General features: G+C 40.1%; 2 protein-coding genes across 2 annotated transcripts; both read left to right on the forward strand.

Annotated features, from left to right (window-relative positions):
* Positions 1–1,834: 1,834 nt before the first annotated feature.
* pus3 (pseudouridylate synthase 3) lies at positions 1,835–6,612 on the forward strand. Its single transcript, XM_033611897.2, has 7 exons — positions 1,835–1,954; positions 2,301–2,716; positions 2,803–3,080; positions 3,167–3,350; positions 3,467–3,576; positions 5,315–5,487; positions 6,161–6,612. Exons 2-7 carry the CDS (start codon positions 2,306–2,308, stop codon positions 6,430–6,432), a joined length of 1,428 nt encoding a protein of 475 aa, XP_033467788.1. The 5' UTR covers positions 1,835–1,954; positions 2,301–2,305; the 3' UTR covers positions 6,433–6,612.
* Positions 6,613–6,693: 81 nt separating this feature from the next.
* On the forward strand, positions 6,694–13,346 carry dcakd (dephospho-CoA kinase domain containing). Its single transcript, XM_033611898.2, has 5 exons — positions 6,694–7,033; positions 9,184–9,296; positions 10,102–10,305; positions 11,754–11,841; positions 12,110–13,346. Exons 2-5 carry the CDS (start codon positions 9,185–9,187, stop codon positions 12,393–12,395), a joined length of 690 nt encoding a protein of 229 aa, XP_033467789.1. The 5' UTR covers positions 6,694–7,033; position 9,184; the 3' UTR covers positions 12,396–13,346.
* The last annotated feature ends 5,816 nt before the right edge of the window (positions 13,347–19,162 follow it).

Genomic DNA, 19,162 nt, shown 5'->3' on the forward strand with positions numbered 1-19,162 from the left:
AACAAGCTTTGTTATCTTAAAATAACAAAACAGCCTGATTAACTTCTGATCTCCAGATAACAGCGTTAAAAAATAACTGCAACCACAGCTGTTTTTGGCTTGTGAAGAATCTCACAGTAACTCCAAATAATAAGTAGCAGCCACATCATGTAAATGAAATCAGTAAACTATGTATAGTGTATTCATATTCACCAACCTATAGTTGCTTCTAAAAGGATAAAAATAGGAACATAGTGACACAATATCAAACACAGGGGAGTTCACTTTACTGAGCATGATGCTCTTGCATGCTGCTGTTTGGCTCCTAATTTATTTGGCTTGTGTCCCAACATGTCCGCTACATGCTGTGTATCTCTAGAGGCTTTGAGCAGTTCAGCTATTTACATTTTGTGTGAGCAGAACCAAAGACGAAGGAGCTGGTGGTGGATCTGAGGAGAGCAAAGGCACAGGTGACCCCTGTTTCCACCCATGGGTCAGTGTGGACATGGTGAAGGACTACAAGTATCTGGACGTGTATACTGACAATTAACTGGACTGGACTAAAGACACTGAAGCTCTTTACAAGATGGGCCAGAGCCGCCCCTATTTTCTGAAGAGGCTGAGGTCCTTTAACATCTGCCAGACAATGCTGAGGATGTTTTGTGAGTCTGTGGTGGCCAGTGTTGTGTGCTGGGGCAGCAGGTTGAGGGTAGCAGAGTCCATAGGCTCAATGACCAGTAACATCATGAGGTGGAGCTGGACTCTCTGTTGGCAGTGTCAGAGAGGAGGATGCAGTCAAAGATACATGTCATCTTGGACAATGTCTGCACCCACTCAAGTCATTCCTGCCTGTTGCCATCAACCTGTACAACTCCTCCCTCAGAGTGTCGGCTGCTCTAAGCCAATAGACTTAGTGCAGTAATTCAACTGTGCAATTGTTTTAGTATAGTATTGTATAGTTTAGCATATATATATATATATATATATATATATATATATATATATTCAACATACAATGCACATAAGTGTACATATTTCTTATGGTTACTCTTATCTATTCTTGATTTATTCCATTGATGTATATATTGTAGTTAAAATTTTCACACTTAGAGCCTCAGCACAGTGACAATATATATTTTATTTTTGATATTTTTAATATGTTAAGCACTAGTGTTAAACACTGCAGCATAATGCACATTTTATTTTTATTTTTAATGCATATTTTAATTTCTATTTTATTTTATAATAATGTTCATCTTTATCTATAAAGCGCTTTTCAAAACAGAGTTACAAAGTGCTTCACATGTCAATAATTAAAACAGATAACATGAAAACAATAACTTTTAAAAGAACTGATAAAACAATCTTTAGTGTATAAAAACTGAGGAAATAAAAGACAGTCTAAATTAACTTAAAAATTAAGTAAAATCAGCAAACGCTCTGTCCCCTTTAGTTTTGAGGCAGGGGCAGCCAAAAGACAAAAATTGCTTTATATTTTCAGACTTCCATTTCATACTCTTATTCTCACTTCTTATAATTCTCTATTCTTTGCACCAACTGCAAAGACTCACAATTTCTCCTCTGGGATCAATAAAGTATTTCTGATCCTGACCCTGATTCTGATTCTTATTTTCTACTCAAATTTAAGAACTAAAGAGACTAAATTTGGCTATCTAATATTTTACAAGGGAAAAGTAGGTCTATGAGAAAATATGCTTCTTCTCGGTGTATTTCGTTAAACATTCAGTAGAACAGTTTGTATGGTCCTCAAAAGCAGATCTAATTGCTTCAAACCAGGCAAGTTGAGGAGTAAACTACATTTCCCAGGAACCCTTTAAGCGGAAATGCGTCCGGTCTCAAAATCGGTCCGACTGTAGCAAACCTGTATCAGCATGAAAAGTAACGTGTGCGGCAGCAGCTCAGAAAACTGACTGAAAACACGAGTTTATTAGCAACATTTAAAGTAAAATAAAAGGTAAAGAAACTTTTTTTCTCTCGATATTATTTAAAACCACCAACAGTATTTATATCTGCTATGAAACACAGCACACGAGCTAAGCTAACAGACAGTGTGTGTAGCATTTAGCTAGTGTTTACTCGACTTCACCTGCCTGTCTGGATGAATATTGTGGTAACATCCATTTGTGAGTTAAGCAGAAGTATAGACTATAATGGTTCACTTGGTTTTACAGTGTAAAATTTAAAAAATGTAGCATGTAGCTGAGTAAGTGTTCATTAGCTAGCTAACAGATCTGATCCCTTTTAGTAGAAATACTCAAGCTGTCCTCTCTAAATTGTCTCTCTCCTCACTTATTTACCAGGCAGCATGTCAGAGGCTTTAACCCAGAGAATAAAGGAGCTGGAGGCAGACTTGGAGAAGCTCAGGTCCCAGCTGAAGGACAAGAGTGAAGCTGGAGATGACATGAAGTCCAGTCCAGCTCCCAGTGAAAACACAGACAGCAGACCTGATGGAAACACCAGCAGCAGTAAGAAGGGGAAGAAAGCAGGCAAAGATCGTCCCTTTGACTTCTCCACACACCCTCGTCGCCATGTGGCTCTGCGGCTGGCCTACATGGGATGGTCCTACCAAGGGTTTGCGGTTCAGGAGAACACAGACAACACTGTGGAGGCCAGACTCTTCGAAGCTTTGCTGAAGACGCGGCTGATTCAGGACAGACAGAGCTCCAACTACCACCGGTGTGGTCGCACTGATAAAGGAGTCAGTGCCTTTTCTCAGGTGAGTTCTGAGACTCATGTTTGGTGCTCCAAAATAAAAAAACAATATAAAGTCCTCCATACATTAACTCTGTCTCTTCTCCACAGGTCATCACCATCGATTTGCGCTCCACACAGTTTTGTGGAGGACTGGGCGTCACACTCCCTGAAAATGTTGATGTTAGCACCAAAAATAAAGCTACTTCCTCTGAGCTTCCATATGTGAAGATGCTGAACAGAGTCCTGCCCCAGGACATAAGGATCTTGGACTGGGCGCCAGTAGCAGATGGCTTCAGTGCACGCTTTGACTGTCAGTCCCGCACGTATCGCTACTACTTCCCCCGCGGATCCTTGGATGTGGCGTTGATGGCAGATGCTGCAAAAAGGTGGGTGAAGACACACAAAGTAATGAACACTGACATCCCTCCTCGAAGTCACAGTTCTGATTTGAGGGTCTCTTAACACCCGACAGATACGAGGGCACTCATGACTTTCGCAACCTGTGCAAAATGGACGTGGGCAACGGAGTCCTGCAGTTTGAGAGGACCATCTTGTCGGCATCAGTCAGGCCTGTGCAGGCTCAGCTCATCTCCAGCACGGACCAGTATGATATCTTCATATTTGAGATCAAAGGACTGGCCTTCCTGTACCACCAGGTATAAAGAGACACTCATTTGGGTCTTTTTTACACAATTTTTACAGCTCTGCTCAGCAATAAATTCTGTTCATTTCAAACTTATTGAACAGAAATCCCTATTTTCTTGTGTTGCAGGTTCGATGCATGATGGCAGTGCTGCTTCTGATAGGGCAGAAACTGGAATCCCCAGAGATAATTAATCAGCTCCTGGATGTTCAGAGTAACCCCAGAAAGCCCCAGTACAGGTAAATGTATAGGAGTCATTGAACTCAAAAGTTTTCATATCCAACTAATAAACCCTGCACTGATAGTCCAGGGCCACAACAAGTTACTCAATGTCCACCAAACATCCTCTGCAGGTTGCCACCTGTGGACACTAAGGGCTCATTTATGCTCAACATTAGACACAGAGACAGACAGAGCCTTCTGCCCATGATCTGTGTTCATTTCTTCCATATTTGCGTATGTTTTCTAAATGCTTATGGATGCAGACGAAACGGAACAGTACCAGTGTAGATCATGGAGACAGTGTAGCAGAGTTTAAGGGAGATACAATCGCAGGAGATGAGGAACAAATTTAAATAATGATGTAACGGAACGAATTGGTAATATGGTGAAAAAAAGTCTGTGTTTACATGTTAGGATGTGTTTAATGGCCACACAGACCATCCCCATCTATAATGCTGCCTCTGTTTAAAGGTACGATATTACGACCTCCTCCACAGCTGCCTCATTTGTTGTTGTGTGAAACTTTTGACTCTGCCCTTTAGTGCCATCTATTGGCTGTATCTATGCCAACATGAAGTACGCATGGAAGTATAAAGGCAGTGCGTATTTTCGTGCGTAAAGGGAATATAAATGAGCCTTAAGTTTTATCAGGTCTGTCTTGAGAATGACACTTTCTGTCTCAATGTGATTACCTGTCAAAATAAAGGTTAAATAAATAAAAGTATCCCCATACTGTTACAGTTCCACAAACATATCATTTCTTTATGGCTTTTAGTTCAACATTCTAAATAAAGCAGCGAGCAGTACTTGTTGCCATTTTTTTGGTTTAACAAGTTACTGTGTTATCTGGTGACTCTCAGCTGAATGCATTGTGGTTGCTTGTAGTGACGGCAGCTGTTGAAAACACCAACAGAACATGTAACGTTAGGTATCCCCATAACAGCTTTCAACCCATGACCCCTTGCTGCATGCCATCCCCTCTATTTCTCCCCTATTCATTCTAATAACCTGATCTATTATTTAAAGGCAAAAAAGCCTTCAATTTTTCTTTAATCAATTTTAAATACATACTTATCTGTGTGTATTATCTATGCCAACCCATTATGCAAGTTACTACGAGAAAACACGGACACACTCTGCTAAAATTCACCAGATAACACGGCCACTTGTTACACCAAAACACCTGTTAGCTGCCGCTATGTCAGAGCTACTGAAATATTAGTTTGCAAAGTCTACTCAAACTGTTATCCTTACAGAAGAATCAGAAACACAGAAGGCAGAAAATGAAAAAAACAAAACAGCAATGAAGCAGTTGGAATTATGTGTTTTTAGTTTTCTACTGTTTTATTTTTATTGCAGACTTGATTGACTCAAGCACTTTGCTGGGAGGGAGGGAGGTAGACTGTAAACTACAAGACTGAGAGAATATATGTACCACAGAGAAGCTCAGTTTTCAATTTAAATAGCTATATATTTTTATTTTGTTAATGTCTTTGATTTATTAAAGTGTCAGAGTTAAGGAAAGCTGTCTTAAGTTGTGTTAAATTGTTTTTTTCTGTTTTGTTTTTCACATAAACTTAACATATAGCCACCAAATTTAGGGGCTGCATAGCCTTAGCATCTATTCCATGTCCTGCACAAGTATAAATAATAAATGTTCTGTGCAAACTAAATCAGTAACAGTGACAACAATTCAGTTCAACTACAGCTGCATCTGTATGAATCTCTCTTACACATCTCCATTCTTGTCTCCAGCATGGCAGTAGATTATCCGCTGGTGCTGTACGACTGCCACTTCGAAGGTTTGAACTGGAAACAGGAGAACGAAGAGGTGAACTTCGCTCTGTCTGCGCTGCAGCAACACTGGACCCAGAGTGCGGTCAAGACCCACGTCCTCTACGGGATGATCCAGGGTTTGGAGGCCATAGGTGAGACGTTTAATGAGATCAACAGACCCTGACAACCTCAACATTTTCAGCTGTTGTCTGTTAATTTTCATCATAAATGTGATTATAATAAAAGCCCTGTAGGTTCACTTAAGTTTTCAGACAAATGGAACGACTGTGCTATGATGGTGGCTGTGATTTAAGGGCAGGTGCCGAAGGGAAGATGTGCAAAGATTCACAGCATTAAGAATATGCAAATATATCTAAAATATCTAAAATATATATAAAATGAAAGAGCAGAACCGTTTCAGAACGTAGTAGCTTTGTGCAGCAATGTGTAAAATATTACTCAAGGTTAGTGCAGACATTCACAGTATTAAGTGTAAATGGAGTATGTGCAGTGTGCAGAGACAGTAGTCTGAAAGGTGTGTGTTAATTCATTCAGATCACTCATTACCATAACAGCTTATCCCGTTAGAGGCAGCGGGGGTGCTGGAGCCTATCCCAGCCGACACTAGGCGAGAGGCGGGGTACACCCTGGAAAGGTCGGCAGACTATCACAGGGCTGACACATAGAGACACACTCACATTCACACCTACAGCCAATTAACCTACATGTGTTTGGACTGTGGGAGGAAGCCAGAGCATCCACGCTGACATGGAAACTTCAAAACACTAGATGGGTATATATTGTTTCACCTCTCTCCATCCACAGGTGGAGCGTCCTCCGATCATTGCTGGCTTGTAGAAGGCAGCAGGCAGAGAAACTACCGGCCCCTGCTGGAGCGTCGATGCTGCGAGAGCCTGGAGTCCAGAATAAACCATTTTGTCAAAAGAGGCAGGCTGGAGCGGGAGGAAGGGGAGAACGGAGGTGAGATGGTCCATCGAGGGAAAAGGTCCAAACATTCCCATGATTCGCCCAGTCTGCCTGTTTCTTCAGAGATGCCATCGTCTAAGCAAAGTACAGAAAAAAAGGCAGAGGACTGATAATGTCTTAAAGGAGAAAGTTTACTTTGTTGTCATTTTTGCTTGTGAGAAAAGACATTTACATTTTATTTTGGGAAACAAAACGATGTATTTACCTTTTTTATTTAATAAAAACAGCGTATTTACACTTTCCTTCAGGCAAATCTTTGTTTTACTTTGGAATAAACGCGTTTTGGATAATGTAACTGTGGTTGAGATTGATTTTCGCCTTTATTTGTGAACGGGAACTCGAAACTAGCCAGGCGGAACTAATGTAGGAAACTCCGGAAGGTTTTTGAGGTGGCGCCTGTCAAGCTAAGAAGCTAGGTCACTAGGAACCAGTTAAGTAACGCCACAAGTCAGAGTTAGAGACAGAAGTATCCAGCAACACGACTGTCTCTAACATTTTTTTTATCTGACTATACGTTACACAGGACGGACCTAAAATGGCGGCGGCTTCGTTTCATCGCATATTTGTGGTCGCTTTGACCTGAACAAGACTTGTGCTAACGTTAGCCTGTTAGCATCACTGGTTGTTTACTGCACCAGCCCCACCACTGTGGCTCTGCACGGATCTCTACTGTACATTCAGTTCATTTAAGGAGTATCACACGTTTAAGAGGTAAAACTAAAATACATATTAGGAGTCTTTGTGGATAATTATAACAAAATAAGTTTGATAACAACCAGTCACTGTCTCTACTATTTAGTTGCTTCCAACGTTAATAAGCTGTAAAGCCTGGTCAGGGTTTATTTTGGTGTTTAACGTTAGTTAGGAATTATATTATTGTCTTACTGCCTTACTGTCTACAAATTCAATTGTGGCGTTGTTTTATATATATGTGTGTATATATATGTAGATCTTTTATACATTGTTACGTTTATGTCAACCTTTGTTGTCCTTGTTTTAGCTTCTGTGTCTATGTTCTGTGCAAGTACATAGAGAGTCACAAAAACTGGAGTCATATTCTTAGTATGTGTACACACTTAAGCTGATTCTGGTTATTAATAAATAACTTCAGAGCTGTCAAACCAACCCAAGTTTGCTTGTTAGCCAAGTGGTACATAAACTGAATGTAGCTCAGCAGCTCCACAGCAGGGGGCGTGTTGTTAAACCTCATGACTGTCAAATAGTAATAAATTCAACTAGTGAAAACATCTAGATATTTCCAGAACTTTAATCTGGTAATATCAAACACTTTTATGTTCCCCTAGTTAAAGTATTTGTCAGTTTAATACTGTAATAAGTGTCTGGATATTGATAGCATTGGTTGTGCATTATACTACTTATATGAAACTAGTTATATGTAATTAAATTACAAAATAAATGTAATCAGCTAGAGTTACTGAGAAAAAATATGTATGTAAATTGCAGCTGCTAATGAAAATGTTGGTGATTACAAAAGGCTTACATCCATTGGTGTGGTGGAGGGTATGTGCAGATATATATGGGGTGTACCCACTTCTTTTTCTGGCCGTTGACAGTGTACCAACCTATCAGCCGAAAAGTCATTGCAAAATATAGGAGAGTATACCCACCTCCTCCTCGGTAACCTAACCCCTCATCAGCTACCGCTACATCACTGGTTATAACTGTTTTTGCTAAAAGAATTTAGATGCAGAATATAATATTCATTGTGCTGCTTTGCGTCTTTTCGTCTTGCACAATGTCTTCTTTTGGCACGGCCTATGTCCAGATAGCTTTTTTGCCTAGTTAAAAACATTTGTATGAAAGTAACCAAATGCAAAAAGGTACATTACTTTGAAGCGAATAAAAAAGTTACATTACTTAGTACATTTTTAACAGGGTAACTAATAATCTGTAACCTTTTACACTTTACATTTCTGGTTAAAGATTTTTTTAAACATTACTAAGGCTTTTAATCTTACAAAATTTGTATCTGGACCAACACATCAGCGTAGTCACACTTTGGACCTAGTGTTAGGTTTTGGCGTGTCTGTTTCAGTTAGTAAAATCCATTCACTACCAATCTTAGACCATTCACTGATCTTATTTGGCATCTTATTTACTGTTTCACATACATCAGGGAGAGAAACAAGGACAGTACGTCTTTCTCGACACATCAGCCCCGGAGCTTTACGGGATTTTAATTTAAGACTGCCTGATGTTGTCGATCTGGAAAATTCTCACCGAAAATTTTAACAGTGCACCTCCGGACATATCGGATTTGGTGGCACCAGCAAAAACTCAGAGGTGTTACAAAAAGAGCCGTAAGACCTTGATAAATGAGGAACTGGTAGCCCTTAGGAGCTGCAGAAAACTAGAACGCCAGCCAGTGGCATCACTCAAGGCTTCATGTGCTTTATAAAGCGTGGCAATACAGCCAAACCTACTACCAGTCCATGATGTCAGCTGTGAAAACCTCCTGTTATTCTAGTTTGATTGCAAATAATAAGCATAATTCTAGACTGTTTTTCATCAGAAGGTCAACATTATTTTAGCAAATTTTAATGACAGGGTGGATGACACCAGAATTAAAATATTAAAAATTATTCTTTAAAGTAACGTTCTCAGCACTACATAATTTGCTGTATATACGTTATGCACACCCTGTTTATTTGTCTGCTTTTATTTCCTTTTGTGTATTTTCACTTTTAAGACGTTCCCTGACAATCTACAAGTTTTTTAATGCCACCTTTACAATTTGAACTAATTCCTATCTAGTTTCTGCGAGTCACCATAAATATTGTCAGTATTATTGCTTTACTGACTTTACTGCTCAGATACATCTGTCTGTGTCTTTGCTTCAGGATGTTCCTGGTGGGGCTGACGGGAGGTATCGCCTCAGGGAAAAGTGCAGTGTCTTCAATGCTGCGGGAGCTTGGATGCCCCATTATTGATGCTGATGTTGTGGCCAGGAAAGGTAGGCAAATATCTCTCCCCTGCAAACTATTTAGAATTACAAAGTGCATTAAAATATCAGTCATCATCTAGCTGAACTCTTATTCAGACTCACACGTGGGAATTGGGACTCAGCCATATGTCCTACGTCACAGACTGTAAGATATTGTTATACTGCAATGGACACACAGAGGTTGGGTCTGTAGGAGGTTCATTAGGACCAGCGCTTGAAGAGAGTGCATGAATCATGAAGACTGTCTCTGCTGACTGCAGGGATGATGCCGTTGTTATGTGGTGAAGATATAAAGGTCACAGAAGTAGGTGAAGAGTGCACAGCTGCATGTAGGAGAGAATATAAGTCATTAGGCTAAAGATGTGATTACGCTCAGGAGGTTGATGAGTTTGGAAGAGTGATGCATTCACTTGAGAGGAAAAATCTGCTCTGTTTTTGTGAATTAACGACATAATAAACTTGTAAATTCTAATTTTTCTGAATTAACAAGCAGATTTTTTTCCATGCCGGCTTGTCTCAGAAACCTGAGACAATAATCTCATTCATTTGGAGAGACAGAGCAGAATTTTTTCCTCAGGTGAACGCATTGCACTTCCACTGATGAGTCTATTAAAAAAATGATTTCAAAATCTTCTTATCCACCTTCTTACCCTCATTTTGTCTTTTGTTGGTGTGCCATTTTTTAACATTTCAAACTGTCATTCTGTATGCTACAATATTATGTTACTGACCACAAATCAATAATTTCAAAAGCCTTTTTGTATTTTCACACACTCTTTTGTTAATTAAAACAACTGCCTTTTCTTGATATCAGTTGTGGAGCCGCACACTCCCGCCTATTCCCGCATCATCTACCACTTTGGGCCAGAGATCCTCCTTGAGAACGGGGAGATCGACAGGCAGAAGCTGGGCCAGCTCATCTTCGCCGACGAAGAGAAGAGGAAGCTGCTGAACTCCATCACCCACCCAGAGATCCATAAAGCAATGCTCAAAGAGATCCTGTTCTACTTTCTCAGAGGTGAGGGAGGAACAGAGTTTGGCTCGGATATCAGTGAACAGAGAAATGGAGGATCATTTACTGAACGCGAGCCAAAGCTGTATTGTAGTGCAGCAGAACAGTTTCAGGCTGTTTCTCACAAAGCCGTATGAATTGCTCTCTGCGAGCCGGACAGAGAGATATTTTAGAATATTGCCAACATTTTATGAGGAAGAAAATGACTGAGATAAAGGCAGCTGCACAAAGATCTTTTGCTGTAAACATTTTCAACCTTAAAGGAATATTTCACCCTCCAAATGATCGTTTGTATATCAGTTACTCGTATGCCTTCATGATAGATGAAGAATCCAAAATGGAGGAAATTCTTAATTAAAAGGGACAACGTTTAACAGAAACAACAGATCAACAACTGGATCGAGACCTTCTTGAAGAGGTGTCTTGGTCCGGTTACAATCGAGCTCTGGTGCGGTTCATTTGTGGTGAGAACGTGTTCCGACCTTGATCCGAACCAACTGCAGTCACATGACACATTGTTTGGGTTAAACATGAGCATGTTACAGTCCTGGAGGATTATTAATGTGCGCCTCCTCCTGTACTGCCTTAATATGCACATTCAGCACATCCAATGCATCAAAACATTGTTTTCTAGTTGGAGCCGCGCCTCGTTTTCAAACTGTATGGTTTGACTAAAATGAACAATGACAGCAATATAGTCCACGATGACCAGCGCTAAAATCAGCCTGTGTAGTTGTCCCTCCATTGTGACATTAGAAAGTGTCACATTTATCTTGTAAGTGTACTCTTCTTCAACGTTTGGTTTAATTCCTGGATTTTTCCCACATGGAAATTCTGACCAATCAAGAGCAGCTTTCTTGTGCAAGGCATTTTATCTGGTCTGCTAAATGCTGCCGTGAGAACACGAGCCAACTCTAGATAAGTTTTACTTCAGTTTAATTCAGTTCCCTGTTGGTAAGGGCTGTCTGTTTGGAAAGTCCTGAGCACACGACTTGATAAATGAGGCTTGGATAAACTGCACAAGTTGTGTGGGAGTTTGTAAATGAATATTTTGATGTAGTTGTTGATCACAGACCTCTATGAGTTCAGTTCATCCAGATTTATTTCTGTTTTTGGATTCTTCGTTCATCACGGAGGCATGCAAGAAAAAGTTTTGGTTACAAATTCAACATAACATGAGCTGAGTAGTAATTAATATACAAATGGTCATTTGGGGGGGGGGGGGGTGAAGTATTCCTTTAACTTAAGATACAAAGCGCAGTACCAGCCATGACTCCCACTCGCTACATTAATTCTTTAACGTCTCTATATATGTCAAGTGCCTTAAAATAAACTCCTCATTTACCACGTGCTGTATGTTGTTAAAAAGTAATTAACTTAATTGTGTTACCGGTGTTTTCACGATGTTAGAGTGTAAATGTGTTGACACTAATTAATTCTGATCGTCTCCGTAGGGTACCGCTACGTGGTGCTGGATGTTCCCCTTCTCTTTGAGACCAGACGTCTCACTCAGTTCCTGAACCACACTGTAGTAGTTTACTGGTAAGACCACTCACTTTCCCCTCATTTTCCCCAGCACTTTAGAGTTGAACTTTTTGACTGTTTATTTACAAGTTTCATATTTTCAATCATTAGATATTTGGAAGTTTGTTTTTGACATAAACTGGCCATTAAGCCCAGTTTTGTGGGTTATTGGTTACCTCTCTGCAGCCCTCTGTGTGCCTCATTAGCATGACTCACTGCCTCTGGGTTTTTTAACAAGGCACCCTGGCTGCACCATAAATAACCTCCATTGTCTGTTCCTTTTCAGTGACCCTGCCACTCAGCTTCTGCGCCTGATGCAGAGGGACGGCCTGACCCAGGAGCAGGCCGAGCAGCGCGTGGCCGCACAGATGCCGCTCAATGAAAAGCGCGGCTTGGCCAACCACGTTATCGAGAACTCGGGCAGCCGCGAGGACACCCACCGGCAGGTCCTGCGATTGCACACAAAGCTGGAGGACTCCATGGACTTCCTCTTAGTGAGGGTCATTGCTATTGCTGCCACTACTGGTCTGGGTGGGATACTGCTGTACGCAGCCAAGATACTGTTGTCCTAACAGAGGACAGATGAGGGGGAAGAAAGAGCTGGGTCCAGGATGCGGTCAGAGATGTGTGAGTAGTGGCAGGTGAACGCACGTCAGGCGGTCCCGATGCAATTTACTGTGAGATTAGTTTCACAGCACCCACCACTACAGCTCAGTGGTGTGACGTGCTCTGTTTGCAGTTAACACTGACTTACATTATTGACACAACATGCGCTGACAAATGTGGAATAGTGTGAAGGGGTTGAATGTGCAATTTCAGGTGGTTTTACTCAGAGACATTAAAAACATGAAGGTGATACCGTAGTGGCTTCCCAACGCTCTCAGCAGTGAATCACAGTTTGGGACCTAAAAGCTGGTTGAATTTTTATTTTGTTGCAGCAGTTGACTCATAACTAACATCAGTGAATGAGCAAAAATTGACCATTGTTACACCACTGTTACACCTTTATGAAGATATCCAAATTAGACATTTTGGGTGATAGCATGGATTAAAACACCAGAACGTAGAGAGAGCAAAAGTCACTGCGGTTTCTGCTCCGTTCATTCATATGCAATTTAGAACTGTAAGTACAAAACGCAGCACTGTCCCCACTGATGGATACGTTTTAAAACAAATGGATCACCCATCATAGACAAAGTAATTTAACGCCCAACATGAATGATCCGATGCTCACAGAATACGTTATTGATTGTATACTAATGACCTGTATAATGAAGATATATGGCAGAATGTATTTGACAATCCATTTTTTAATGGGAACAGACAGTGAATTTACATGAATTAACAGACTTTATATATATATATATATATTTCACTGTATTTTCTTACACTTGAAGCTGCCCTCTGTAAATACTGAGTCTGTGGTTTTGTTTCTCTGTGCACATTCACTGGTAACTAAAACATTTGTAACATTAGCCGTTGAACTGAAATATAAATGATCCAACACTACTGTTTTAAAGTGACCTCTGTCAGATGCTGTGAGTTTTTTATTTTAATTTTAGTGCTGGATGCCCGTTGCCCTTAATATATCACTATTTGTGGTCAAATCTGCAACTTACACAAGTGTGTTTTGGAAACTCAAAATCTCCAGCTGGTAATGTACTATACAGTGAAGTAGCAGTCTAGTAGTTAAACTTGTGTTTTTTTTTTAAGTTTGCATATTCATGGATTCTGGATTTTTTAATGAGAGAGAAGGAGTATATATAATTTCAAGAATCTTTACAGAAGTAATTGAACTTTCTTTGTTTAAAACCCTTATCAGATTTTAATAATCATTCAAAGCACAGTCATTTATATGTTTTTAAAACATGTCTGCAGGGACTTTGGTCCACTTTAGTCAAGATATTAGTCAAAAGTTAATACAGAAATTAAAGTTGGGTAATTTAGCAATTTAGCAGCGGACCTTGATTAAGTTAAGGGACTTACAAGAGACAGATTTGAATAAGAATGGTCTGAATTGAAGCAACAGAGGCTGAGATTTCATGACTTTTAGTCACTAGTACGGGTCACACTGCAAAAAACACTGGATCCAACATTAACCATAATGCAGCTTGGTAGTTTAGTGTTTGTTAGACCTTCCCCTTCCTGGTAGATGCCAAGTCTGTCAAACCCCACACACTTTCAGTTTGTAATGCTGGCTTTCTGTTACATAAAATCAGGCCCAATCTAGGGTAACCCTGATGATGTCTCTGTGACATTATTTTCCTTTACTTAAGAACACTCTCCTCAGTATGGAAGCCCATTTGAGCTGATTTGACAAAAAAACATGAGATACTTTTCTCAAAATAAGGAGTTAGTATCTCAAGGTAATTAGTATCTAAAATCTTGAAATGGCTTAGTATCTCAAAATAGAGATAGAAATAATACTAGGTCATTATTTTGAGAATGTTTCTCATTAACTTGAGATGCTAATTCTTTTAACATACTAAGTCAATTTGAGAAATCTCAGTATTTTGCAATACTAAGTCATAATTTTCAGAAGGTTTGTCATTATTTTGAGTTACTATGTCATGTGAGAAAATTTCTCATCTTGAGTTACTAAGTCAGTCTTTTCAGCTATTAAGTTGTTTTCGAAACAAGAAATTTCAGTATTTTGAGATAGCAAATGATTAATATAAGAAATTTTCTTAATATTTTAGATACCAAGTCAGCAATTTGAAAAAGTTTCTAATTATTTTGAGAATAATTCCAATTAGCTTGAGATACTAAGTGATTATTTTGAGAAAGTTTTACTTTTTTTTTTTGAGATAGTAAGTCATCCTTTTGGAAAGATTCCAATTTTATGAGATACTATATTAGTATAATGAGGTAGTAAGGCTGGAGATACTTGCTTTTAACTACGTGTTTGCGTGCACATGATGGCTGCCTCCCATCACTTCCGGCTGTTTGGAGCGGTGGTTGTGCACGTCCTCAGAATTTAACGTGATTTGTCCACAAGATGTAATACACACATGAACAGTCGGGGCAGCGTTGGCAGCACAAGAGAAAGAAACTTAGCATAGTCAAGATCTGCTTTATACACACCGTCTATAATGGTGTCATTGGCCATGTCATTGAGCTAGTTTGCTGTCTCTCTCAAATAGCTGCCTCTTAGTCACTCACTCTACAGCAGAAACTGACACTTCAAAATAAAAGCTCTGTGCTGGAAATTCACTGTACTATAAATAAAGTGTGTTTTTTTTACAAACTTGACACATTTGCAAGTCACTTGCAGCCCACGACCCACTTTTGGACCTCGACCCACCAGTTAGGAACCATTGATTTACAGGATTTTTTTTTTTAATTCATCTTTTTGGCAGAAATGGACTTCCATACCTCAGAGCCACAGAAGACAGTATGTAAATGTTTTCACAGGCTGGGTAGGACTCTCGAGAAGCAAACTGATCATTGTGTAAAATGATTTTCAGAAGTTTCAAGTCCTCACATTTGAGAAGTGATAATCACCCATATTCAAATATCAAAATAGCTGCTGATTAATTTTCAGTTGATCAACTAATTAATAATCAGCTAATTGTTGCAGCTTCAGCCCCTGTGATAATGCATAATCATATAGATGATACTGAAATGCATCAGCGACTAACTGAATACTCTTTACAACACAACACTGATGTGATCACATCCTGCAGGAGAATGTCTCGCTGACAGTTCTCCAGGAGAAGAAAATAATGAACTTGTGTTAACGGTCAGTTGTGATGTCCTTGCTCTTGTCCACATTAGAGCTTGGGCATGAAAATTCAGGCCCACGGGCAGGCGTGGTGACATCATCCTGGCACTGAGGTCCAAGGAGCCTGCGTGGCTCACTTGGCTCCGTCTGAAGCCCCTACTGGTTTGCTATTTGTTTTTATCAAGCCACGGGAGAATTAATGCAAAGTGACTGTGGCTGCGGTGGGTTGGGGGGGGGGGGGGGGGGAGTGAACCAAAGCTACACATACATATGTAACACACAAAATCACTGTCGTCCTTTTCACACATACAACATACAGAAGTCCACGTAATACGACCAGTTGCAGTGTGACAATCAATCCAGGGTCAGAGCCGTGATGAAGAGCGTGGTCTATTCTTAGGTTGTTTTTTAAAAAAGAAAGATAAAAAAAAAAACGGTCTGTGCCGTGATCCAGGGGGTAACATGCTTTACTGGGCAGCCAGCTGTTCAGCAGAGATTTCAAAGTGTACCTTTTCTCAGTCTTGTTCTCACATAGACACAGGCCAGATGCAGAGCGAGGAAGGAAGACTATATCTGTACCAGCAAGTGTGAATGCTTCAGGCAGAGAAAGGGTGGCGAAGTCTCAGTCTGAATATAAATTGGGTTTAATTCTGAAGGTGTCTAAGCTAAAAGGTGAAAGTCTGAAGTTGCCTTGTTCCACTTTGTAAAGTGCATGGATGCAGACACAACCCCGCCGCATTATTGTGTGTGGTGGGTCCTCTCCGGGAGCAGAGCAAATAATTTCCTGATGGCAGGGGGTAAAGACTTCTATAATCTCACCATCATGTTCAGAGAGCTGGCCTACGGCACCACAGTGTGTCCACATTTTGGAATCTCCTATCTGAGTGCTTTTTCATCATTCCCCCCGCCTACTGCCGTCAGGGAAGGTAGAACAGCTCGGGCAACAGCAAACAAAATAAATAGCTTTGCACCAAACTCAGCTCTGGATAACTGACAGTCTGAAAAATGTTTTAATAACTATTTCATCAGTCAGCATTGTTTTGGGTCTGAATTGTTTACTCAAGGGGCTAATTTCTTTTTTCGCACAATGAGAGGACATGCCGTCCTAGAGGAGCTCTCAGTATTCATCAGGGGTTGTTAAAAGCAATTCAGTTTTAGTGAATTATTAATTAATACCAGACATTTGCAGTTGCGGACAGATTTTTGTATTTATGTATGAGTGTGTGTGGAGGAGGGTGACTGTGGTGTGTTTTAGAGCAACACTCAGGCCCTTAATCTGGTTTGGATCTAAATGTTAAAGTCTGAGTAAAGAAAAATCTGATTTCTTTCTAAACACGTCATACATGTTAGAAAATACTTGTTGAACACGTGAAAAGACTGGGAACTGTGGAGTGCTGCATTTTGAAGTTAGACCTCATGCGTTGTGTGTGAGCATTGAGATTGTTATGTTCCACAAGCAGTCACAAACAGCCCAAATCTGCAACCTCACTCACTCACTGCTGTGGGTGCAAGCTTTGTGCTAACGTTAGCTGCTAACAAGAATCTTGCTGCAAAGTAGCACTCGTTCTCTGGCTCGGGGTGTGTGTGCTGTGCTACTAAAGACTGTTTGTGCTGTTGGGTTAGCGGCTATTAAGTCCCTGTCGCTTAGCAGTGGCTCATTCTTCGGCTTAGCGTCTTTAGCACCCGTGCCCTCAGCATCTCAGAGAAGAGAATACTGCTAATTTCTGAGCAATTTTGAAACCTAATTTTAAACACTTGGCCTCTGTCAAGCGGTCAGATTTGGCTGGGTGGTTTATAAACACATTCTTTTTGGTGTGACAAACTCCTAAAGGTCTTTGCACACTGAGTCCGTTTTTTTCAAATGCTTCTTTTTAATCCATCATCTGAAAAAAAAAGTTTCGCACAGAAACTGACATTTCCACCCTGTCTGTCTCCACATTCTGTGTGAGGTCCACATGCTCCTCCTTGTCATCATCATCCACCTGAATATTACTATCTGACCTGCTGAACGTGAGCTGTCTGGGTCATGAAATTATTCTGTGCGACCTGTTCCTCTGTCTTGTCCCTGCTGTGTCCCACCGCCAAATTTTCTTCACTGCTTCTTTGTCAAATGTCTCTAAAGACTCCTGACGGATGATAACAGACGAGAGTTTGGAACTCAGTGTGCAAACGTGACTGACAAAACATGAAGTCATACCTATTTTTAGACATGCGACAATTTTGGACGGAAAAAAAAACGGACTTAGTGTGCAAAGGCCTTAACACAAAGTTTTCTTTTTTTTCACTTATTTGACTAATAACATCATGGATGCTGAAAGTTTTGATGACTGAGGACCAGTTTAGGAAGCCAACATATGACTGAGGGCCCATCATATGCTAACTTAAGCTAACAGCACTAGCATTGACGACAGAGTGTAATTCCTGCAACACTCACGATGAGCCACTACTTGCCTTGCAACCAATACCCCTCTACAAGCTGTCATCCCTAACCTGACAGATGATTGTTCAGGCTCATTTTTTACTTGACTAGTTACGTATACAAACACGGAGGGAGACTTCTTTCCATATTCACTTCATCTATACTTGTGCACATTTTTTGAAAGCGTATGGATACTGACTAAACGAAGCACTATCTATGGAAATTGTGGAGGCAGTGTAGTGTATTTCAAACAAGTACTGCAGTGAAAAGAATTTTCTGTCCACATATCGCTAGTATTGAAGTGGACTGCAAATGATCAGAATACAGTAAAATGCATGCATTTCATGACATGTTTGGAGAGTGCGCAAAATATTTCTGAGGGCCGCCAGTGGCCTATGAGCTGCACTTTGAGCAACAGTGAATTAGACCTTACCTCAGGACTGCTTTGCAGCAGCTGTTCGGATGGGACGACTAAAACCTTCATGACTCTTGTTGGTACATTAACTTTGCCCCAGGAGTTGGAGTGCACGGCCTTTAACGGAATTGTTTAACAGCTCTAAACCCAAAATAAACTTAAATGATTTCTTCACCTCATGCTGTCTACATCTTGCTATGTCACAGTAGAAAAGGCACAGGTGTAAATAATAAAATTAATGATGGCTGAATTTCATTTTTAAGGTAAAAGTTGCTAAAACATCACTCTTACAGAGACATTTCTGCCCACAGCTGAGTCTTAACATTCTTATTTTACAGTGCAGTGAGCATATTTCAACCTGATTTTAAATCAGCTTGTTAAAACTGTTGCAGGAATGGCACAATGATGAAAGAAGTTGATTTACATTTAGAACAGGTCATAACATTCAGGCTACACTTGCAGATTTTCTCCCTTTTTATAAGATGATTAAACTGTTAGTGCTCCATTACAGAACAAAATGACTCAATAAGAAGTGCATCACTTTTTAGAGGCTGATTTTAAGCAATCTGCAAAATATGCAAAATAACCAGTGACTATAGCTATAAAGTAAATGGAATGGAATAAATATTATAGTATTTCCATCTGAAATGTAGTGGAATAGAAATATAAAGCATAAAATGGTAATACTCTAGCAACAAGATTGTTCTTATGTGCAGTAATTGAGTAAATGTACTTAGTTACATTCCACCACTAGTCCTGGTATTGTGTATACTGGCTACCA

This window comes from Epinephelus lanceolatus, chromosome 21, assembly GCF_041903045.1.
Source record: "Epinephelus lanceolatus isolate andai-2023 chromosome 21, ASM4190304v1, whole genome shotgun sequence".
NCBI lineage: Eukaryota > Metazoa > Chordata > Actinopteri > Perciformes > Serranidae > Epinephelus > Epinephelus lanceolatus.